The sequence below is a fragment of the Capra hircus genome, chromosome 5 (assembly GCF_001704415.2).
Source record: "Capra hircus breed San Clemente chromosome 5, ASM170441v1, whole genome shotgun sequence".
Lineage (NCBI taxonomy): Eukaryota > Metazoa > Chordata > Mammalia > Artiodactyla > Bovidae > Capra > Capra hircus.
This window is the reverse complement of record NC_030812.1, coordinates 107,194,257-107,217,427: the sequence shown is the minus strand read 5'-3', so window position 1 is coordinate 107,217,427 and position 23,171 is coordinate 107,194,257. Positions and strand designations below refer to the sequence as shown.

Sequence of the window (23,171 nt, the reverse complement as noted above, 5' to 3'; positions counted from 1 at the left end):
GACTGAAGCCACAACCCAGACAGTTTACTTCAAAACCCAAAGAATCAACCATCGGGTCCAACTGTTTGGAACTTGCCCTGAATCAGTGGTGGCTGGACTCCTCAGCCTCCGGTCTGACCCTCTCTCACCCCCTGCCCCTCTCGGTCACCTTAGTTCGACTATTACAACTCCGTCCTCCTCAACGAGAAGGACTCAAGTGGGGCATATGTGGAGCTGGGGGCCGAGTTCCTCCTAGAGGCCAACGCGCACTTCAGCAACCTGCTCGTGAACACCACCCTGAGCAGCGTGCAGCTGCCCACCAATGTCTACAACAAAGGTGCCCGCCGGACCGCCCCCCGGGAGCAAACAGGGCCCCGGGTCAGGGGAGAGTGAGTGCGGCTGTGGATGGCATCGCTGCCGGCAGTGTGCTTCCAAGTGTGTGCTTGTGTGTGCTCATAAGTTCAGGCGGAGACTGATTTCATCTCCCCTGTGTTGCCCTCCTCTCCCCACAATCTCACCCTTCAGACCCAGATATCTTGAATGGAATCTACATGTCCGAAGCTCTGAACGCTGTCTTCGTGGAGAACTTCCAGAGAGACCCGACGCTGACCTGGCAGTACTTTGGCAGCTCTACGGGGTTCTTCCGCATCTACCCAGGTGAGGACTCGATGAGGCGTCTCCACAGTCCTCTAGGCTCTGTCTCTGGGAACAAGGTGACATTGCAACCCAAGAAGCATACTTTCAAGTGATAACTGATGAAGGGATGAACTAACGATGCCGTTGGACCCCTCGGTAAATAGCCAATCAATGCCCACCTGGACTCTGGTCCTGCAAGAAGCATATGGGAGGTGGAAAGGAGGGCCAAACAGTTCTGACCTTCAGAAGGCTGCTTCCTCGCTGGAGAAATGGGGCAAAGTCCATGCTCAACAGTGGGAACGAGGTTGAATTGTTGGGTGTTCAGCCCAGCAGACAGTAGGGGAATCTCCCTGGTCTACTGACCAAACAGAAAACAGAAGCCCCTCTGCAAGGTCTCCAAGAGCTCTGCCTCCTATTACTTCTCATTTAAAAGGATTCACCTCCATAGCTCACACCCACTCTTACTTTAGCCCCCTCTCCAGAAAACCTTGATATGGCCCTGTTTCTGAGACAAGTGTTACTCCCTTAATCAATAGAAATTGACTAGAAGACAGATAAGAAATTCAGGCAAACCTTTAAATTTGGGGCCCCTGCTGTAACAGTGGGGAGCAAGAGCAAAACGCAGGTTCCCTTGCTGGCTCCCGCGGGTGATGAGCTGGTTCCTTTGATTGGGGGTGGGGGTGGGTGCGTCCCAGGGTTGGGCTGGAGGGGTGCCTGTGTGGTCTGCTCACACCTTGGTGGTGTTGAGTGCAGGGGACATGAGCAGTGCCCTGCTTTTGCTCCCAGTTCTTCAGAAGTGGCAGTTGTGTTTTTGGTATTTTTATATCTTGCTGTCCATAATTTGCCTCAACTGCACACACGTGCGGTTATTTTTAGTCTATAGTTTCGTTGTATTTTGTTGCTCAAGGAGACGTTCGTCCAGGTATAAGCACTTCAGCCAAGGGTTCCCAGGTCCCCAGCCCCAGCCCGTCCTGAGAGTAGAGGATGGTTCCATGTCCCCCAGGGTTTCTCTTAGGAGGAGTACAAAACAACCTCAGAGCTCACAGCTTCCCCAGGGTGGACCCTCCCATGAAAAAATTGTGTGAAAGTGTTAGTTTCTCAGTCATGTCCAATTCTTTGCAACCCCTGGACCGTAGCCTCCAGGCTCCTCTGTCCATGGGATTCTCCAGGCAAGAATACTGGAGTGGGTTGCCATTCCCTTCTTCAGGGGATCTTCTCAACTCAGGGATCAAATGGTGGATTTCGTCTAAGCCGCCAGGGACACTACTGTCTCTACCCAAATCCACAATAAGTCATTGGTTCTTCTCTGCTCTCTGGTGCCTCAATGGGCAAGTTCATCCCTCTTCTGTGGAACAGTCCTTCAAATGCTTGAAGACACCTCCCATGTCCCTCGTGCCTTCCCCCTGGTGGAATTCCTGCTGCATCGAGGTTCCCAGAGCCGTCAACTTGTCTGCAGACCCAAAGCTTGCCCATTTTTGTCCTGAGTTGTTTGCTGTTCTTGTCACTGGGTTCTCTTTGCAGTCTGGCTATTTCCTTGCATTCCATGGATTCCCTTTGCATTCTATTCACTGTGACTTTTGACCCACAAAAGTCTTTGTCTGTGCTTCTTGGTGTCAGAGTAGTGTTTTAATGTTCTTTGCTTCTCAGGATCTTTGAATTCCCCTGTGAATTCTTCATTGAACCTTTAGTAATTTAACAGTGTGTTTTATAATTTCCAAGTATATGGGGATTGTAGCTTCATCTTTTTATTATACATTTCTGGTCTGATTCAGTTGTTTGCAGCCAGAGAACACGGTGTATACGGTGCTGATTGTATGAAATTAGTTGGGAGCTAGTTTCATAGCTTAATATGTCATCAACTGTTGTAAAAATTCTACTTGTGCTTGAGCAGAATATGAGCGCTTTAATTGTTGGGTAGAAATTCTGCTCACATCATTAGATGAAGCTTGTCAGTCGTATTATTTACTGATTTAATATCTGCTTGCTCTTCATTAACCTTTATAACACACTTTTTAAGTCTATTTCATCTGATATTCATAGAGATATTAGTGTGCTCTTGGTTGGTATATGCCTGATATCTATATATTTTCCATCCTTTCACTTCCAATCTTCTATGTCACTTTTTTTAGCCATATCTGTTGAAAATAGCATATAGCTTTTAAATTTTTATTCAAACTGACAATCTCTGTTACTACTTGGCGAGTTAAGCGCATTTTCGTGTATTCTACTGATACATTTGGACATGCTACAATCTTATATTTAAGATTTCTCCTCCTCCTTCTATTTTTATGTTTCCTTTTTGCTTCTTCCTTTCCTTTTTAATGATTTACTTTTTTTTCATAAATTCTCCCCCTCCAATTCTTTTTTTTTTTTTTCCCTATCACTTCTGAACTTATTCCTGTTTCCATTTAGTCATTAGTCCTGAATGTGTAACAGGGATTTATCAGGCGCATGTAACACAAGGTTTTACAATTAAATCATATTTTACCCTCTTCGCAGTCAAAAAAGCACCTGAGAACTCTCCTTCTTACATCTCTGCCCCCACCCTGACTTCTTAATCTCCCCAAATTAGATACCTTTACTGTTATCTGATACAAATATCTCGTGTGTGTTCCCGGGCCTTTCTAGATTCTAAGAAAGCAAGGCCATAGAAATGAAGATATCTCCCTCAAGACGTGTAGGCAAGCAGAGCTCTTTATTGAAGAGGGACTGTGTGTACCAGGGTGAAGGCAGGAAGGGATTCCGGCTCCCCGAGGACGTTCAGGGAAGGGGGTTAAAGGACACGTTGGGGAGGGGCCCTGGGAGCCCACTTATCTCCTGCTCAGGTCTCAGATTGATTGGCATCCAAGTGAGCTTTTGAGCATCACCAGTCTAGTTTCTTCCTGGTGCGCTCATGCCAGAGTCAACTTCAGCCTGCAGCCACGGCCTGGCCTCTATACATGTGGGCTATGAGCCCTGAAGGGGGTTGCACAGTGTGTGGGGGGGGGGGGAAATATATATATATATATATATAAAAGAAAGGAAAAAGGGGGAAAGAAAAAGGAAAAAAAGGGAGGGAAACGAAAAAGAAGATCTGGTTTCAACTAGTCCGAGGTCCATGTGCTTGCAGTCAGGGTTTTCATCTGTGGGGAAGCCACTTAGGAACATTTGTCGGGCCTCGCCCATGTCTCTTGGGGCACTGGGAGTTCAGGAGTTTGGGGAGTCCTGCCTGTGAAGTGAACCCAGCTCTGGATCTGGGCGGTTGGGGTGTCCATTCATCAGCTGCTCCTGCCTTGCTGCCCCCTCAGTTTACAGGGTATGATGACTGGTCCCACACACACTGCCCACATCCCCAGCTGGCCCTGCCCCAGGGGTACTGGCCATCCTGGGGTCAGCACCCAGCCCGGGGCTCTGGGGCAGCCTGGCTGAGTGAGGCCTTCTTTTCCCCAGGCATCAAGTGGACGCCAGATGAGAACGGAGTCATCACCTTCGACTGCCGGAACCGCGGCTGGTAAGTGAACCCAGGGGCCTGACCTCTGGGGCTGGTGTCTCTCTGCAGCCTCTGGGTTTTGCCTAGCTCTCCCCCAGGGCCTGTTCTGCACCCACCCTGGGGCCTCAGGTCTGCAGAACTAACCCAGCACAAGAGAAGAAGAGTGTTTGTCTGTATCACCCCACAGCTGCTCTGCTCCAGGACTGACCACAGCTGTCCTGCCACCTGACACCTCCTTCCAGGGCCCTGAGCTGACTGCACACCCACCATTGGCCAGGTTCCCTTTCCCCCCGCACCCCTCTGGCAGATCTATAACCAGGTCTGGGGGGTCCGGCTCCCTTCCTTCCCACTGTCAGATCCCCCTGGAACTCAGGCTGGCCCAAACCAAAGAGGACAAGGGTCACTACCAAGACCTGACCGTCCCCACCTGACATGCTCGCTCAGTGGGCACAGTCCCAACCGTTGCCCCCACAGTGGCTGCCAAACAGCTGGCTGGTTCTGGACACGAGAAAGCCTAGGGGTTGACTTGAGCTTTGAGCCAGAGTCTGAACAGAAACAAGAGAGACCCAGCCAACAGTGGTTCTGACTCTGGCTGTCCCACCGCCGACCTGTCCCTCCCCCTTTGCTAAAGGTACATACAAGCTGCCACCTCCCCGAAGGACATCGTGATCGTGGTGGACACGAGCGGCAGCATGAAGGGGCTGCGGATGACCATCGCCAAGCACACCGTCTCCACCATCCTGGACACGCTGGGGGAGAACGACTTCGTGAACATCATCGCAGTAAACACGCCTCCCATTCGAGAAATACTTCCACCTGCACCAGAGTGACCTGTACTTATGGGCACTCGACACTTCGTCCCCTGGAGCTGGGGGGCCTCCCGCCCAGGATGGGCTTCCAGGGGTCCAGTTTCTGAGATCACGTGGGAAGTGCGTGTGGCCCTTTCTCTGAGGCAGCAGCTCTCCTTGGGCTCTCAGATGAGTCTGGGGTCTGATCTAGATGAAGGAGCATGAGTAGACCTCTAACTCAGCCCCATCCCTGTGCCCTTGGAGGCATCACCCTGGAAAGACCCTCCTTTCTGCAGGATGGGAGACCCCCGGCTCCCACTTCCTTCGTCCCCAAATCCAGACACGTCAGGAGGGAGGGGCCCACAGTCACCAGTCCTGATTTTCCTGAGGACCGCTCCAACTGCCCCCAGAAAGGGATTAAGTGGAGGGACAGACAGACAGAAATGGAGAGAAGAGTTGGGCGACTCCTGGACTCTGTGAGCTCCAGGGGTGAGTGGCACCCAGCCAGCCTCCCCAGAAGATGCCCAGGCCAGGACTCGGGAGAGAATGTTCAGAGTCAAGGCTCTGCTGTTCCCTGTACTCCTTTCCCTCTACTCAGAGAAACTGCCAAAAGCGTAGAGTCCCCAAGATCATATTACACAGGGGCCCGGGTGAGCCCACCCCTGACCCTCCGTGAGTTGTGAGCTTCGTGACTGGGCCCTGACTTGCCGAACTGACCCTGTGTGTTCTCTCCTCTGCCCTTTGGCCTCCGCCCTCCGCCCTCTGCAGTATAACGACTACATCCACTACATCGAACCTTGTTTTAAGGGGATCTTGGTCCAGGCAGATCGGGACAACCGAGAGGTGGGTGTACCCGGAGCCCGTCCAGCTTCTTCTTCCAGGGGTGGGGGTGGCCTTGCCCCCGGCCACTCACGGCCTCTCAGTTTCTCCTGGGGGCTTCTGAGAAACCTCTGCTGCAGACGTCCAGCTGTGAAATTAGGGGATGGGTCCTGCAGTCATGCTCTTCTGGGCAAGTAGCTCTGCACAGCCTCTGAAAATACCACCAACGGTGAAAGTTCCCAGGCCCAGCGACTGCTGACCCTCCTCTAACTTCTTATCTCCAACAGCACTTCAAACAGCTGGTGGACGAGTTGATGGTCAAGGGTGTGGGCGTCGTGGACCAAGCCCTCCGTGAAGCCTTCCAGATCCTGCAGCAGGTCTGATGTGTGTTGGGGAGCACAGGGCACGGACGGGGCAGAGGAGGCAGGGAGTCACAACCACGTCTCCCCGCAGTTCCAAGAGGCCGGGCAAGGAAGCCTATGCAACCAGGCCATCATGCTGATCACCGATGGGGCCGTGGAAGACTATGAGCCGGTGCTGGAGAAGTACAACTGGCCGGACCGCAAGGTTCCTCTCAGGGAGGGGTGTCGGGGAAGGGGGGGCCGGGGGAGTGCCTCCTCCTGCTGTGTCTGCATGCTTGGCCCATGAGACCCAGGGTGACGTTCCAACATCAGGGTGACTCCCGAGCTCCACTCAAGGGCACAGAATAGGGTGGGGATGGAATATTGTGGGCTGTGAGCCTCACCAGGCAGACCCCCACACCAGGCAGGCATCCCCCCATAAGCCCCCACACCAGGCAGGCACCCCCCATAAGCCCCCCCACCAGGCAGGCATCCCCCTATAAGCCTCCACACCAGGCAGGCATCCCCCCTGCCATGAGCCCAGGCCCCTTCCTGATTAGAGGGGCTGAAAGTGCACAGTCCAAAGCCCAGCCCTAGACCCAGATGCGGCCAGGCCCCTAGCAGCCGGGACTCAAGCCTACCGGGTCTCGTCCACCAGGTCCGGGTCTTCACCTACCTGATTGGGAGGGAAGTGAGTTTTGCTGACCGCTTGAAGTGGATCGCCTGCAACAACAAAGGTGGGTGATGCCACGTGAGCCAGGGTGTCTGGGGCCTCTCCTGAGCACAGGTGCTGAGCCGGGGCTCTGGTGCGGAGCCCAAAGCGGAGGTGACTGCATCCACCTGCTTCCTCCTCAGACAATCAAGACGGGTGCCGATTGCTCCTTGCAGGGCTCTCCCCCCATGACACACCCTCTAAGAGGCACCCAGAAGTCGGGACTTCGGGTGTGCAGAAGGCGGGGGCCTCTCTTCAAATGAGGTTTTACCCAAACTGCCACACGGAAAACCAGGCAGACAGGGGGACCGACACTTCAATGTGCTCTCTGGTGTCCGGCCTCCATTCCAGCCGCTGCAGATGAAGCCCATGGGCTCGGTTCTGCTCCAGACTCTGCGCACAGGCCATCGCTTTCTGTAGAATAAGGCTTTGTGTGTAGAAGCCTTCATCTCTCTCTGGCCAGAACCCGATACCCAGGCTTTGCAGTGCTGACTCAGGCCCCTCGACCCCAGCAGGATGTCCAAGCATCTGCTCTGGATGGTCCCGGCCCTGGGAAATGGACGTGGTCAGGATGGCAGGAACGGCCCTGACCCTGTCCGGAAGACAGGGAGGTGGGGCGGGGAGACACACACGTGAGCCGTCAGTGAGGGGACAATCTGAACTGAGCTGCGGGCAGAGGGGCACAGGCTGCCCAAAGTGTGGGTGAGGGGACAGCCCTCCTACATTTAGGGGGTCAGGGCAGGCCTCCTGAAGGATGTGTGTCTAAGGTGAGACGTAAAGAAGTGGTAGGAGTGAGTCAGACGCGCAGAGCGAGGAAGGGCATTGAAGTGTCTGAGACAAGAGGCGTCCTGGAAGTAAAAGCGGCCCGGCTCCCCAGAGCTGGGGAGAGTGTCCTGTGGGTGATGGTGAGCAGACGCGTGCTAAACCAGTCACAGCCTGTACGGCGTTTGCCTCAGCTGCAGCCCCCTCCCCATGACTGATGGAGGACTGTGGTTAGAGAAAGGAGGAGGGAGGCTCTCTGCAAATAGGCCTGAGGGGTGGGATGGGGGGCAGGCGGTGAGGAGTTCCAATATAAAATCAAAAATTAAATGTTGAAAAATGCTATTCGCTTGAAACTAACACAGCCTATCCCTTTTCCAGCGGATCTTCCCGACCCAGGAATCAAGCCGGGGTCTCCCACATTGCAGGCAGCTTCTTTACCAACTGAGCTATCAGGGAAGACAAAAATCAACTAGACTCCAACATAAAATAAAAAATTAAAAGACCCGGGACAGAGCTGTCTGCCATGGGGTGCACCCCTGCAGGACAGCCCTGGGGGATGAGGGGCAGCCTTGTGCCCTGAGTTGAGGCCGTGCTGCTCCCAGGGCAACTCTAGATCTTGGGGGTGGGGGTGGGGGGTGGGGGTTCTCCCAAGTCCAGGCAGGGCCAGGCCTTCATGTCCTGGCAGCATCACTGCCCCAGGAGAGGGCAGCCTCGGGGGAAGCAGCGCCCAGTGCCTGACCCAGGGCAGCTCCCAGCCGAGAGCTGTAGGCAGCTGGGGGTGTGCACCTCGCATCCACAGCCACCCTCTCCCCGACCAGGCTACTACACGCAGATCTCCACACTGGCAGATGCCCAGGAGAACGTGATGGAATACCTGCACGTGCTCAGCCGGCCCATGGTCATCAACCACGACCACGACATCACCTGGACCGAAGCCTACATAGATAGCAAGGTGGGGCCCCAGGGAGCAAGCAGGGGCTCCTGGGTTGGGGAGGGGTGGCCAGAGCACCTCCTGGGGAGGCATTGTGGAGTGACCTCCCCACCGGGGGCCACCCCCCAGTGGACAGAAACTTCGGCCCCAGACTGTCCCTCCTCCGTGGTCCTTGCCTGCCTCCCTGCCCTCTCCCACTCACTCCAGGAAGAAAGGGGACTGACCAGTAGTTCAGACACTGCAGCTTAACCCGGCAACCTCCCTTGGACCCCGGTGTCCAATGAGACTCTTGTAGGTCCCTCCAATGTAGGACCAGACTTGGAAGGTAGATGGTCAGATGAAATGTCTAGGAAAGGGACAGTCCTGATGCTCCTCAAACCTCATCATGAACACAGACCCCCATGTCAGGTTGGGATTAAGAGAGACCTGGGAACGGTGGCTTCCATAGGAGGGACATGTGTTTCCCTTTCCCGTACAAGAAGCCTGGAGGTGGACGACGAGCTCCCTGGCCCCTCCCTCTGCCCCCTCCCATGCCATCCCTGGGGTCTACCTTGTGCAAGCAGCTACAGGGGCTCAGAATGGTGGCAGCCACATTCTAGGCTTCCGGTGGAGGAGGGGAGGGGCGCACACCCCACCTCTAAGGGAAATGTCCATGGAGTCTTACTGGACACTTAACCTGGGCATCTCAGTGGCCAGAACTTGTGCCCCAGTGGCTCCTCGGCGTGTCCTCTTGCTGCCTGAGCCTTTGTTCCTGGGCTCGTGCACAGAAGGACCTGTCCTGTAGGTGTGCCTGCCTCCTTGGCGTGGCCGAGACAAGACGCCTGGGTGAATGGGTTCGGGGCAGGACTGTGGGCTCAGGGCTCTGAGACCCGCCCTGGCTCAGGGCTTTGCTTGCTGTGGTGTCTGCCCCAGTCCTCCTCCAGCCCCCTCCCCTCCAGCCTTTCTGCCAACTCTCCTCCTCATTCAGAGAAGGAAAGCCTCCTTGGGGGCAGTTATTGTGACTTGGGTCCCCATCTGCAGACTCTGTTCTGTCGCCCACCCCCCATGACAGTTCTCCACCCGCAGGCAGAGAGCCTGGCGCTGCTGACCACCGTGGCCATGCCCGTCTTCAGCAAGAAGAACGAGACGGTGAGTGGCCACTCGTGAGCAGCTGCCAGGTTCGAGCTGGGGCCGCCGGCCGGCATCTTTAGACCCAGGGTTCTCGACACGGCCTCAGGGTCACCATGGGCGTGTGTAAACACAGGTTCCAGGCCCTGTGCCCAGGAACCCACATCTCTGGGTCGGGAGGGGCGGGGCGGGATCCTCACTTCCAGAAGCTGCCTTGTGATTCTGCTCACCCAGCCAGGTGCTGGCCAGCTGCTCTGGATGTGGGACCCTGCCTGGGGATCCTGGGCCAGAGGGGTAAGCCACACTGACCCTGCGGGTGTGGGCAGGCTTTGACTTATCTGTGAAGGCTCTGGTGGGGGGATTTGAGAGCCTCCACTCCTCCGTCTGGCCGGAAAAACTTTCCTTACAGGCCCCATGTGCTTCAGAGACACCAGCGCTCAGATTAGCGCCCCGTCCCCCCGGATCCCAGTACTTCAGCCTCTGCTGTGAAGGCTGATATTTCATTAAACTCTGTATTTCATTTAAACATTACAACTTCAGCGTTAATACAGGACAGTAATCTTCCCAGCTTGAGGTTACTCCTGGGGCCTCTTCTGCTAGGTCCTAGGTTTTTATTCCAGGATCTCAGCCTAAACTCTAACTGCAGAGCAAGGACCACCGGAGGTGCAAGCGGCTTCCTCTCGCGGGTCTGGGAGGGCTGGGGGTCCAGCCTGGCCTCGCGCATGGGAAGCCAGGTCCCCTGACACCGGCGTTTCCTTCCAGCGGTCCCACGGCATCCTCCTGGGCGTAGTGGGCTCTGACGTGGCCCTGAGGGAGCTGATGAAGCTGGCGCCCCGGTACAAGGTGAGCCTGGATCAGCCCCCGAGTGGGGTCACAGGCCCCCCAGGAGCCACTTCAGCAGGCTCAGGAGCCTCCCTGCAGACAGCGTGGCTGAGACCAGAGCTGGGACGGGGTCTGCATTCCTCCTCCTAATGCCCCCTCCCCAGACACTCCGCCCCTGACATGCCACCCCCATCCGCCACACAGACACACCTCCAGACACCCCGACATCCTGCCTTCCTGTCACACACCCAGACACTCCCCCAGACACCACCTCCCACATCCTGCCTTCCTGTCCCACCCCAACACGTGCCCCCCAAACATCCCCCCGACCACACAGACACCCTCGATGTGCAGGCACGGAGCAGAGGGGACGGGGGCTGGGGCCCCTGGGACCCTTGGCCACATCAGCTGCGTCCTGCTCTGTGGCCTCTGGCACTTCTCCCCATCCTGGTCCTCCTCCCTGCCGAGTCCCACTCTTCCTGCACAAAGACCCCCTGATACCTACTCGATCCCTGTCTCCCCAGCTCGGGGTGCATGGCTACGCCTTTCTGAACACCAACAACGGCTACATCCTCTCACATCCTGACCTCCGACCCCTGGTAGGTGCCAAGCCTATTTGCTTTGAGGTCTTAACTGTACGGGATTTGGGGGCAGTTCATGTGTGTGTGTTCAGTCATGTCCGACTCTCTGCAACCACACAGACCGTAGCCCGCCAGGCTCCTCTGTCCATGGGATTCTCCAGGCAAGAGTACTGGAGTGGGTAGTCATGCCTTCCTCCAGGGGATCTTCCTGACTCAGTGTTCGAACTTGGGTCTTCCAAATTCTGGGCAGTTCCTTTACCATCTGAGCCACCACACCCAGATTTGGGGGTAGTTTATAGAAACAGTTGAAACAGTGAATGGATTCCATTTAAGAACCCAATATAGGGACATCCCTGGTGGTCCAGTAGTAAAAGTCACAGGGAGACAGATTTCTCCTCTGGATGAGGAAGAACTTTCTAACAATTAGAGTCCCAAACCAGGACAAGCTCCTCGTCAAAGGAGATCTCCCTCCGAGGCCCGGAACCATCCGTCACGAATGCTAGCCAGGGCCCCTCTGCCTCGGGTGGAGGAATGGCTGAGATGCTCTGGTTTATGGCTTTGCCCCACGGGCCTTCTGGAAGGGCTGGGCTTGAGCGGGGCCTTGTGCTAACTTCAAGTCTCTCACCTGCCTGGCCTACTCAGTACCGAGAGGGGAAGAAACTGAAGCCCAAGCCCAACTACAACAGTGTGGACCTCTCAGAAGTGGAGTGGGAGGACCAGGCTGGAACAGTGAGTGGCGCAGGGGGAGAGGGTGGGTGGCTGGACGGCGGGGACCGGGGGTGAGGAGTGCGTAGGCGCTGAGCTCACCCCGCTCCCTCGGTGGAGACTTTCCGGGCCCAAAGCAGAACTGGTGCTGCTAACAGATGGTTCTCCCCACGGCCCCAGAGGGATAACAGCTGCTCCCTCCGAGGTTGAAGGAGCTCACGTCTGTAGCCGCAGAGTTTGGGATCGGGCGGCTGCAGGCCAGCCTTGGTGTCAGGAGCTCCTCCTGGAGGAACTTGTGTCTGGAGGGTTGGCCACAGTGTCCCTCACTCATTAGCCCACTGGGAGCCTTATCTTGGTGAATTCTAGAATCCCAGCTAAGGGGAATAGAGCCCTGGAAGCAGATCTCTTTTCCCACCTGGGCTCTGCTCTCAGGGGAAAGGGGAAAACCAAGCGTGTTCCCAGGGTGGACCTCTAAGCCGAGGCTCAGAGCCTCCGCACTCCAGTGTGTGCTGAGCAACTGATTTTGTTTTCTTCCTCCTCGAAGCTGAGAACGGCCATGATCAACGGGGAGACTGGGTCTCTCTCCATGGACGTGAAAGTCCCGCTGGACAGAGGGGTAAGCGCTCCAGGAAAAGGCTGAGGTCTGGTCCCAGGATGTGGCATCCTGGTTAATTAAGGTTGGCGGTGTTGACAAGGGTGAACAGAGAGTAAATCTTGAGAACTTGCTGGAGCCTGGAGGGCCCGAGCGAGGGGCCCAGCCCAGCCAGCATCAGCCCCACAGAGCTTTGGCCAGGGAGTGACCCCTCTTCAGGGCTTGCCTCTCAGGGGCCTAGGGTGAAGCAGCAGCAAGCCCAGCCCTTCACGGGTCTTCTTTCTGCCTTTCATGGATGCTAAGTTGCTCAGTGGTATCCAACTCTTTGCAACCTTCCCAGACAAGAATACTGGAGTGGGTTACCAAGCCCTCCTCCAGGGAATCTTCCCAACCCAGGAGTCAAACCTGCGTCTCTTATGTCTCCTACTTTGGCGGGTGGGTTCTTTACCACTAGCATCACCTGGGAAGCCCTCTTTCTGCCTTACCTGCCTGCTAGGTGGCCCTTTTGTTGTTTATGGTGGAAAGGGGGAAGGTGTTAGTCGCTTAGTCGAGTCCAACTCTTTGCAATCCTATGGACTGTAGCCTGCCAGGCTCCGCTGGAATTCTCCAGGCAAGAATACTGGAGTGGGTTGCCATTCCCTTCTCCAGGGGATCTTCCCAATCCAGGGATCAAACCCAGGTCTCCTGCTTTGCAGGCAGATTCTTTACTGTCTGAGACACCAGGGAAGCCCCTGGAAACAGGGAAAGTGACAGTTAGTTTTGCAAAGTGTTAGCAGCTCTTGTAAAGCATGTCATCTGTGAAGAAGTTAAAAATTACTGCTGATCCTCAGAGGTGATTTTCAGGAATGGGTCCACCCAGCGATGCCTTCCTGTCCCCACAGACTCGCTTGTCACTTACAAGGCACGGCTTCCTCTTTCCGTGTAAAAGGCCCCACTGGCTGGCACTGACTCTGCATTGTCCCTTGACATATTTACAAATGTCACCTCTTCCCTCCCACTGCCGCTGCCCTTTCGCCTCCGAGGGAAGAACATGGGCATCCGTCGGCAACGATTAGACCCAGCTTCTTTCACAGACATGGACTCTCCTGGAAGCCAAACATGGAAGCCCTGGGAAGGAAAGCAACTCTCTGCATCCCTTTCAGATGTGCAGGCTGGCTCTCCCTGGGACCTGCGTCAGTTCTTTGGCCTCTGCCTGTTGTTTTCAAGCTCTGGACTGAGAGGGCCTCCCTCAGGCAGGCCGGTCAGCATCTCTGATGACCCATCAGGCCCAGCAGGTCCTTCTCGTGAGCCAGAAAAGGCAGAGGTGGCTTCCAGGCACCTCCACCCTTATCTCAATCAGACTCCCAGTCACAGGTGTCGGGGTGCTCCCACCTCAAAAAGAGGTGAAATAAAGACAATTTCAAATAGAGGAGATCAAAGTTCATCCCTAAGAGAAATGCTAAAGGAAGTTCTTCAGGCAGAAGAAAAATGACACAGATGGAAACTTTGATCAACACAAAGAAAAATGAGCAGCACTGGAAACGATAAACACGTGGGTTAGGATAAGATTTCATTTGTTCTTTTAACCTCTCAAAAAGACAACTGTTTAAAGGAAAAATGTTGCTGTTGCGTTGCGGGGTTTGTAGGGTGAGCAAGAGTAAGATAACAGCCGCAGAGAGGGAAGTTACCCCATTTCATTAACACATGAGAAGAAACCAGCACTTGGCTACCCCAAAGCATGCTGAATACGCTTGACAAAACCTCACTGGGAGCAGAAGGAAGCATCCCCAATCTGATAAAAAACAAACCATGTGTGGAAAAGTTCACTTTCAGTGGTGAATGACTGAACACTCTCTGAGACTGTGAACCTGGTAAGGTGTCTGGTTTCACCACTTGCGTCCAACATTGCCGGGGACCTGGCGAGAACCTGTCTTTCTAATAAGGCTGGGCAACAAAATAAAAGGCATGAAAAGTAGAAAGGAGAGAGTAAAGCTATCTTTGTTCACAGCAAGATAATTGTTCACATAGAAAATCCCCCAAATTTGCAAAACAGCTGCTGGAACTAATAGATAAATTTAGCCAGTTCACAGAACACAGAGTACTATTATAAAAATCAGTTATACTTTTATATATAGCCAGAAACATTTGCAAAATGAAAATACTTTTAAGTTCCAATTTCCACAGCACAAAGAATATAAAATAGGAATAAATCTCACATATATGACCTCTACACTGAAAGCTACATAACACTGCAGAAAGCACGTCAAATAAAAAAATTAAGTAAATAGGAAAGTATGACCATGTTTATGGATTGTAAGATCAATACTCCTAAGATGTCTATTCTCCCAAAATTAACCTATAGATTCAACACAATCCCAATAAAAAAAATCGAACACGCTTCTAGACATAGAAGAAGGTGATTCTAAAATCTATGTGAATATGCAAAAGACCTTACATGGCCAAAACTATCTTGAAAAAGAAGGACAAATTCTTTTTGTTGAATGAGATGGATGATTCACAGTACCTGATTTCAAAGCTTACTTCAAAGCTGCAGTGACCAAGCAGAGTGGTACTGGCATGTGAATAGACAAATGGATCCATGGAACGGAGACTATGGAAATGAAACACGCAGGAAAACACACCAGTCGCCAGCATATTTTCGATAAGACACCTTGGCAAATCAGTGGAGAAAGGAAAGACTTTTCAACAAATGGTGCCGGAACAATTGAATAAATGTATCAAAAGTCACTGAGATATACTCATACCTACACAAAAATTAATTTGAATGTCGCTCAGTTACAAAGCTCTCAACGTAAAAGCTAAAACTATAAGGCTTCTAGAAGAAAATGCAGATGAAAATCTTTACAACCTGAGGTGATGTAGTTTTCTTTGACAAAAACACCAAAGGCATTAAACATAAAATAACATTTGAAAAATTGAATTTCATCAAAAAACAGTTCTGTTCATCCGGAGACACAATTAAGAAAATGAAAATCCAGACGTAGGCTGTGTCCAGACCATAAAGAACTTCTCCAGATTACTAACAAAAAGTCTAACAAGGTAATTTTTAAAATGTGGGCAAGACACTTTAGCAGATTTTTTAGAAATGAAGAGGCAGACATGACCAACAAGCCCATGAAAAGCCCAACCAGCAACTTTAGTTGTCAGGGAAATGCAAATGAAAACTACTCCCATACCCTCTAACATAACTACAATTTGAAAGACTGATAATTCTGGCAAAGATGTGGAGAAACTGGAGTTCATACATTGCTAGTGGAAGTATAATGAAATAATTTGGGGAAGTTGGCAGTGTTTTTTATATATAAAGGCAAACATAATTTGCATATTTTGCAAAGGATTCCTTCCCTGGTACTTACCAAGAGAAATGAAAACACACGTCCACAAGAAGAACGTTCACAGCAGCTTTACTCAAAACAGCCCTAAACTGGGAACACCTGGATGACCACCCACAGAGGGCAAACCTAGAAGTATGCCCGCAGTTTGCCCTCCCTGAAGTACTTGCTGCTCGTCAGGGAAAGGAGCACAGCGCTGACATGCTCGACAGCATGGGTGGGTCTCAGGGACGCTCCGTGGAGCGGAAGTGGCGGCGAAAGGGCTCGTGCTGTGAGCACAGCAAACCTAAGCCCTGGGGATGGCGGTCAGAGCAGAGCTTGCCCAGGAAGGCGGTGGGGGGCGGGGGCTGACCGGAAGCAGGCAGAGCGATCGCAGGGGCTGCACACAATCCCTATCTCAACCCGGGAGGCAATCCCACAACAGCATACATTTATCAAAGCTGCTGAAATGATACATCTAGATGTGCGCATTTCAACTTTTCTTCAATTAAAAAAAAGAGAAAGAAAGAAAAAAAATGTTAATACTCTCCAGTTTCAGTCTCAAACCAGCCCCACTTGGAGCCCATCAGTGCCCTGGCTGGCCCCCAGCTGCCCCCATGGCTCCCAGACCCCCCACCCAACTGGGAGAGGGTCTGCCTGAAGCAGAGGGGGCCAGAGGGCATCAGGCAGGACGAGGCCCAAGCTGGGAACTGTCCTTTCTCGTTTGGTCTACAGCTGGTTTCCTATTGAAACAAACCTTTTTTGCTACCTTCTCGCTCTGCGTCCCATCCAACATCTTACTCCAGTTTCCAACCCAGAAGAAAAGCCTGAAAAAAAAAAAAGGCAAAGGGGATAAGGACAGCCCCATGGCCAAGTGCAGTGTGCGGCTTTCCCAGAGGCATCCAAGTGTGTGCAGATGGTACAGCCTATGGGGCACTGGAGCCCAGTCAACTCAGCCCTTCCCGCCCACTGTAAACACCCTCACTGCCTCCCAGCAGCCCAGTGGGGATGCTCTTGTCGATTCTGATTTACAGACAGAAATGCGATGCCCAAGAACGTGAGGTCACTCACCCAAGCTCACCAGCCCGTGAGTGACCAGCAGGGCTTAGACCAGGGCTGTATGGTGCCTGTGCCTGTCTTAGCCACAGTGCACACCCCCCGATGCCCTGACTTGTGCAAATTCAACTCAACTTCAACATGGCAGCTTTGAAAGGAAAGAGAAGCTGTGAAGGGCAGCAAGGCCTGGAGGGGTCTGGACTCCAGAGGCGGGCTGTTCCTGGTGGGATGTACAAGTGTGAGCTCCAGCCAGCAGCCTGTGCTGGTCCCTCCTGAACCACAGCCGCTGGCCAGCACAGGGGCCACCAGCCAGCCAGGCTTTCTAGGTTTTCATTTCTGTTAACTGACAGTAACTGAGATTTCAAATTTCCATTCCTGAGTGGTACATGTGGTAACTCATGGCCCCATAGGGACAGTGCAGTCTGGACTATGGCCCTCAGTCAGGCACACCTTCCCCAGGGCTGCAGTGTGCCTGTGGGAAAAGGCCTTTGAGTCGCGGGGGGGGGGGGGGGGGGGGCGGACCGGGGCACCAGGTGGCACATGGGGAGGGAGGGAGGGGCAGTTGGCACTCCCTCCCCAGCCGGCACACTTCCCTGGTGCCTTTTTCAGAAGCGAGTTCTTTTCTTGACCAACGACTATTTCTTCACGGACATCAGTGACACACCTTTCAGGTGAGGGCCTGGATCTCACTTGGCGCTGGGGGGCGGGGGGCGGGGGGGGGCTGGGGGCGGGGTACAGTGTCAGGGCCAACCGCTCAGGTGGGACTTTCAGATCTGGGACTGGATTCACTCATAAGTAGTTGGCATCTTCGTGATAACGGAAAAAGACCCAGGTCCGCACTCAGGAAAGCTGAGGTCTACACCTGCTTTGCTGTGTGACTCAGTGTTGCAGTATGGCCCAGTGTTCAGGGCCAGAAGCTAAACTAAGTTGCAATCCCAGCTCCGCCGCTCATAGGCTGTGAGATCTTAGGCAAGTTACTTAACTGCTCTGTGCCTTAGATGTCTCACCTATAAAATGGGGGATGATAATAATAGCTGCTTCTCTGCAGTATTGAGAGAATTAGTAATAAACGTCATGATCTACCTGGAGGTCTTAAAGCAATGCAACTGTAAGTAGTTGTAAGATGAAAGGTAAGCCGTGAAGGCCTCAGTTTCCCTCCCATTATATAAATGTTTGGCTCCAGCGTCACGCAGTGCAAAGAGCAAATGCCCCTTCTCTCTGAATTCCCCATTGCTTGATGAAGGGTGGTCCCCAGTCCCGACTGGTCCCTGGGGTGCCTACAGGAACTTGTGACATTGTGTCCAGGTCTTTCCTTCCTTACTCAGGATTCCTGAGGTGGGGCCCAGGCACTAGGACCCTATAAACCCCCTAGGTGGTTCAGGTATCAGCCAAGCCTCAAAAGATGATCTTCCAGGAGGGAGAGGAATACAAGGTGGGATTCTCCAGGTGGGAGGGGCCTCCCTGACCACGGGACATGTAGGACCCTGAGACCCTTCTCCATCTTTGGAGCCCCCGAGAGGTCCAGGGTTAATCCAACAGAACGCGAGTGGAGGGGGCCTTGCCCTCTCTTGTCCAGGTCCTTCTCAGGAAAGACGCTGATGACAGAGCAGAAGTCTTTGCTAGGGTTCGGGGAGGGAGGCACTCAGAGCTGGGGCGGGGTGGGGGCAGCGGTTTGTACTCACTGTGGTGGGCTGTGTACTTGGAGGGTCCAAGGTTGGGGGGCAGCAGGCCAGGCCCCAGTTGACCTCTAGCCTGTGTCCTCTGCTCTGCCTGCAGCTTGGGGGTGGTGCTGTCCCGAGGTCACGGAGAATACATCCTCCTGGGGAACACGTCAGTGGAAGAAGGTGGGTCGGCCAGTGCCCAGCACCTCTGCACAGTTCTGAGGAAAACTAGGTTCTCCAGGGACACAGGGCAGGGCCAACCCAGCCGGGGCTCTGTGGGCCGGGCCGTGCTGCCAGAGGGGCCTGTGAGTCCAGGTGCCGGCCTCTGTGCTGAGGGTGTGGCCGCGGACACACACGGCCCCGGGCTTGGCTGGACATGATGAAGCCAGGCAAGCCAAGGCTTCCTCGAGGGCGATCCCAGGGGGCAGGGTGTAGACAGGAGGTGTTGGGATGGAAGGCATTTAGAGAGCAACATTACCAGGACACCACTGGGCTCCACGCGGAGCCCACCTCTGCCGGAGAAGCTGGCAGGATGCGGCTGGCCCTCCCTGCCCCGAAGCTGCTTTTAGAGCACTGGGTCCGTGAGCCCTGGACTGAGCCGGGATTCTGCTTTCAGGCCTGCACGACCTGCTTCACCCAGACCTGAGCCTGGCCGGCGACTGGTGAGGACCCGGGGGCTGGCGGGGTGCAGAGCGGGGATGGGGGGCCACCCGGACTCGGGGTAACGGGCTCTGCCGGGTTTCCAGGATCTACTGCGTCACGGACATCGACCCAGAGCACCGCAAGCTGACCCAGCTGGAGGCCGTGGTGCGCTTCCTGACCCAGGAGGACCCCGCCCTGGAGTGTGAGTGTCCCCTGGCCCGAGCTCAGGACTCTGCGGGGATGAAGGGCTGGGTGGAGGCTCGAGTGCCCTGCTTGCAGAGATCACAAATGGCTCAGGGAGACCAGAGAGATCCCCTCGAATGAGAGGACACAGCCAGTCCCCCCAGGGCCATACCAGTGACGAGGGCTCTGAGACCTGCAAGGGCACGGGTGTGTCCCCATGGCAGGGACTAGGATCCCTTTAAGCCTCTGTCCCCCGGGCACTGTTAAGGGCCCACAGTGATGGGCACTGGCCTGCCCATTAGGTTTGTCCCCATCACTCAGTAGGGCCCCCCGACCTCACTCCCCAGCCAGCAGGCAAGGTAAGGCTCCCTCAAGGCATCATCTCCTGCAGCCTCGATCTGTGAGTGTTCCCTTAGCGGGGTCCAGGTAACCCCAAGTCCCTGCACGAATGCAGGGCCACCCTCCACTGGGTCCCACCTCTTCCTCTTTGGAAGGAGTTGTGGATCATCCTGTCATATCAGTGTCCCCCTGAGAGAAGTCCCCACCTCCCATGCCATCCCAACAAGGCCTCATTCATTCGTTCATTCCACCCACAAGTCTGTGCCAGACACATTCTCCAGCCAGCCAGGTGGGGTGAGGGTGGTGGTGTTCATCAGTGAAGCTTCTGATGAGTACAGACCAGGCCGTGCAATCACGGAGTCTGTGGTTGAGGGGAGAAGCCAGTAATGGGACCAGCACTTGAGTGGATGTAGGCTAGTCATTGCAGGGGTGACGAGGCCATGAGCAGGTATTGTGTGGGGAAGGGGGGCCCTCATCAGGGGCATCACTCAAGCTGAGGGTGAAAGGACCCACCTCATGGCAGTCCTTTGGGGCCATGAGAACTCAGTGTTGTAAAGGGGGCTGCGGGTCTCTGCGCAAGTGTAAATGCCAGATTGCATGCCATCCGTAGGGTGTCCGTTGTGTGGATTTCACCTCAATAAACATCAATAAATGTTTTAGAGAAAGGAAGGGATAGAAAGGGCCACCCAGACAGAGACAGGGCAGAAGCATCAGACCAGGATATGCAGAGGCCCCAAGGCTAGTTTTTGGGGAGAAGGAGGCAGGGGCAGCTGGCAGGCAGGCCTCCTGACTTCACGGAGCCTGAGAGCTGGAGAGGCCCGGGAATCACTGAGTTCTGCCCACACACTGGGGCAGAGGACACGGCCTCCTGGCCTCCGGAGATGACCTCCTCTGGCAGACAGCAGGGGCTCTGAGTGTTCCAGACCTTCTCTGAGGCACCTTTAGACCCTGAGGATCAGGGCTCCTGGGCAGGGGGTGGGAGCTGAGCCCACATGATCGCGGGGGAGTAAGCGGAGGATGGTCTCCGGACTTTGCCCCAGGTGACGAGGAGCTGCTGCAGGAGGCACTGTTTGACGCGGTGGTCACGGCCCCCATGGAGGCATACTGGACGGCACTGGCCCTCAACAGCTCCGAGTAAGTCCTGGTGCAGCTGGGTCCTGCCCTGGTGTTCCTGGGTCAAGGCAGGGCCTCCCATGACCTGGTGGGCAGCTCAGGAGATCACCCAGGTCCTTTGGCCTAAGAAGAGGGGAGGGTAGGAAGACGTGGGGTGTCACACTCATAGACGTGGGAAGACGGTGACCCTCACAGCCCCCTGGGACAGCAGGGACTTGGCAAAGCTTCCACCGAGGAAACACCCACACCACACCCTGTAGCCCAGTTCTCAGAACCCCTCCCTTGGTGCCAGGCTCCAACTGGCAGGGGCAGGGGGGACAAGCATCAGCCCAACTGCCCCCGAACAGCACAGCTCAAGCCTTTGGGGCCCGTTTCCAGCTGGTGAGGTCGAGGCTGAGTGTGGTACAAACGTGACCTTGGTGAGTCCTGTCTCCCTCTGCTCCTCTTCACCTGGGGCGCTGGTGTCTCACGGGAAGGTGGACAAAAGAGACAGATGTGAGTGTGTGAATGCACACATGAGTACCAGAAGGGCGTTAGGCAGCCCTGAGCTGAAGGATGCAGGGGCCACACCTGTTCTTGAACAGTAAGAGTCAACATCCACATCCCAGCGATGTCAGATCTCTCCTAGACATTTAATAACCAGTGCTTCCTCTTGAAAACACCAACAGAATCTTACAGGAACAAGCTCTTAATTAAAAAGGCAAGACGTGAAACAGTGCATGGTGATACGCTCCCGTCTCTGTTAAAGGGGCAGAAACATACTAGGTAGGGGGATTGTGTACACATGTAAATCTATGGAAGACTCTGTAGGAAACAGTCCTCACTGGCTGCTCCGGTAAAAGCACAGACAGCTGACCCCAGGACGGAGAGATTTGCTCTATATAATTTTTGGTACCATGTTGAGTCCATGTGAATGCGTGTGCATGCTCGTCCCTTGGTTGTGTCCTACTCTGCAACCCCATGGACTGTAGCCCACCAGGCTCCTCTGTCCTTGGGATTCTTTAGACAAGAATAACTGGAGTGAGTTGCCACGCCCTCCTCCAGGAGATCTTCCTGACCCTGGGATTGAGCCCCCATCTCCTGCATTGGCAGGCAGATTCTTTACCATCTGAGCCACCTGGGAAGCCTTGTGTTATCTATCCAAAATTAAATGAAACTGAAGAATGAAGAATACAATGGGCCAGCACTGTTCCAAGTACTTAGTGTACATGAAGCCATTTTATCCTCACAACAACCTGACAAAATAGATCCCATCGTTATCCCCATTTTACAGATGAGGAAACCAAGGCCGAGTGAGACAAGCAACTTGCCCGAGGTGATCTGCCTCATTAGTGGCAGAGCCAGAGTCAAAACTAGGCTGCCGATTTTCAGTGTCTGGACTCTTGGCCCTCTGTTCTATCCTGCCTTCTATCATGGGGGGTGGGTCATTGGGTTTGGTGAGAAGAGGCACAGTCTTTATGTTTCCAAGTTCAGAAATTAGCTGATGTTTTTAATGTCGGGAGGACACTGAGGAGCAAATATACTTGACCAGGGAGTACGTCAGGAAAGATAACCTGGGGTAATTAAAAGAGCATGGTATTGGCAGAAAAACAGAGACATGAATCAATGGAACGGAATTGAGAGCCCAGAAACACGTGGATAACTCCTACTTGACAAAGGAACAAACAATATACGCAGGAGAAAGGACAGTCTCTTTAACAAATGGTGGGAAAACCGGACCACCGCACACAAAAGGAGAAAGAAAAGAAAAGAAATTATAGACCGCTGTCTCACACCATAAACAAAAATCAGCTTAGGATGCATTAAAGACTTACATATACGACCTGGAACCAAAAAACTCCTAGAAGGAAACATAGGCGGTGTGCTTCTTAACATCAGTCTTTAAAAAGTAATAATAATGGCATTTATCTACTTATTTTGGGGTAAACTGAGTCTTCACTGCCACGCAGGCTTTTCTCGGCTGTGGAGAGCGGGGGCTGCCCTCGATTTGCGGCACTCGGGGCTTCTCACTGCGGCGACTTCTCTTTTGTCGCACTCTAGGCTGCTCAGGCTTCCGTAGCTGTGGCTCCCAGGCTCCAGAGCATAGGCTCAACAGCTGTGGGACTCAGGCTTCGCTGCCCCCTAGTTTGTGGAAACTTCCTTGATCGAGGATCGAACCCATGTCTCCTGCCTATAATGGTCCAAGAATGGCAGGCGGATTCTTTACCACTGAGTCACCAGGGAAGCCCCAGACATCAGTCTTGACAAGATCTTTCTAGATCTGTCTCTGCAGGCAAGCACAACAAAAGCAAAAACCGACAAGTGGGATTACATCAAACTCCATATAGAAACGTGCACGAGCATGTGCTTACGTATCTATGCTTACATATTTTTAATGGAAGAATAAACAAGCAAGCAAAAAGCTTACTAATAAGAAGAATGAAGGGGCAGAGGGATGGAGACAGAAACAGATTCTTCTGAACATGGTTTACTTTGCATATTTGACTCTGGGACTGTGTAAATCATGTCATTATAAAATGAAATTAAATTTAAAAAATAAACTCTGAAAATGTGAAAGCAAGTGAAACAAACCTGGTTGTGAATCAATAACCACACAGCAGGGACTTCTGTCGAGGGACTTGA

At 53.7% G+C, this 23,171-nt stretch overlaps 1 protein-coding gene across 1 annotated transcript in view; it reads left to right on the top strand.

Annotated features, from left to right (window-relative positions):
- CACNA2D4 (calcium voltage-gated channel auxiliary subunit alpha2delta 4) overlaps positions 1-23,171 on the top strand; it is a 65,356-nt gene that overhangs the window by 5,576 nt on the left and 36,609 nt on the right. Inside the window, exons 5-23 of the mRNA XM_018049066.1 lie at positions 154-316; positions 505-636; positions 4,045-4,105; positions 4,716-4,866; positions 5,641-5,715; positions 5,979-6,068; positions 6,145-6,258; positions 6,691-6,769; positions 8,325-8,473; positions 9,503-9,565; positions 10,307-10,387; positions 10,891-10,965; positions 11,590-11,676; positions 12,197-12,268; positions 17,221-17,282; positions 18,388-18,455; positions 18,889-18,934; positions 19,019-19,116; positions 20,477-20,570. Of these exons, the coding sequence (XP_017904555.1) occupies positions 154-316; positions 505-636; positions 4,045-4,105; positions 4,716-4,866; positions 5,641-5,715; positions 5,979-6,068; positions 6,145-6,258; positions 6,691-6,769; positions 8,325-8,473; positions 9,503-9,565; positions 10,307-10,387; positions 10,891-10,965; positions 11,590-11,676; positions 12,197-12,268; positions 17,221-17,282; positions 18,388-18,455; positions 18,889-18,934; positions 19,019-19,116; positions 20,477-20,570 (1,760 nt within the window). The remainder of the gene's footprint in view (positions 1-153; positions 317-504; positions 637-4,044; positions 4,106-4,715; positions 4,867-5,640; positions 5,716-5,978; positions 6,069-6,144; positions 6,259-6,690; positions 6,770-8,324; positions 8,474-9,502; positions 9,566-10,306; positions 10,388-10,890; positions 10,966-11,589; positions 11,677-12,196; positions 12,269-17,220; positions 17,283-18,387; positions 18,456-18,888; positions 18,935-19,018; positions 19,117-20,476; positions 20,571-23,171) is intronic.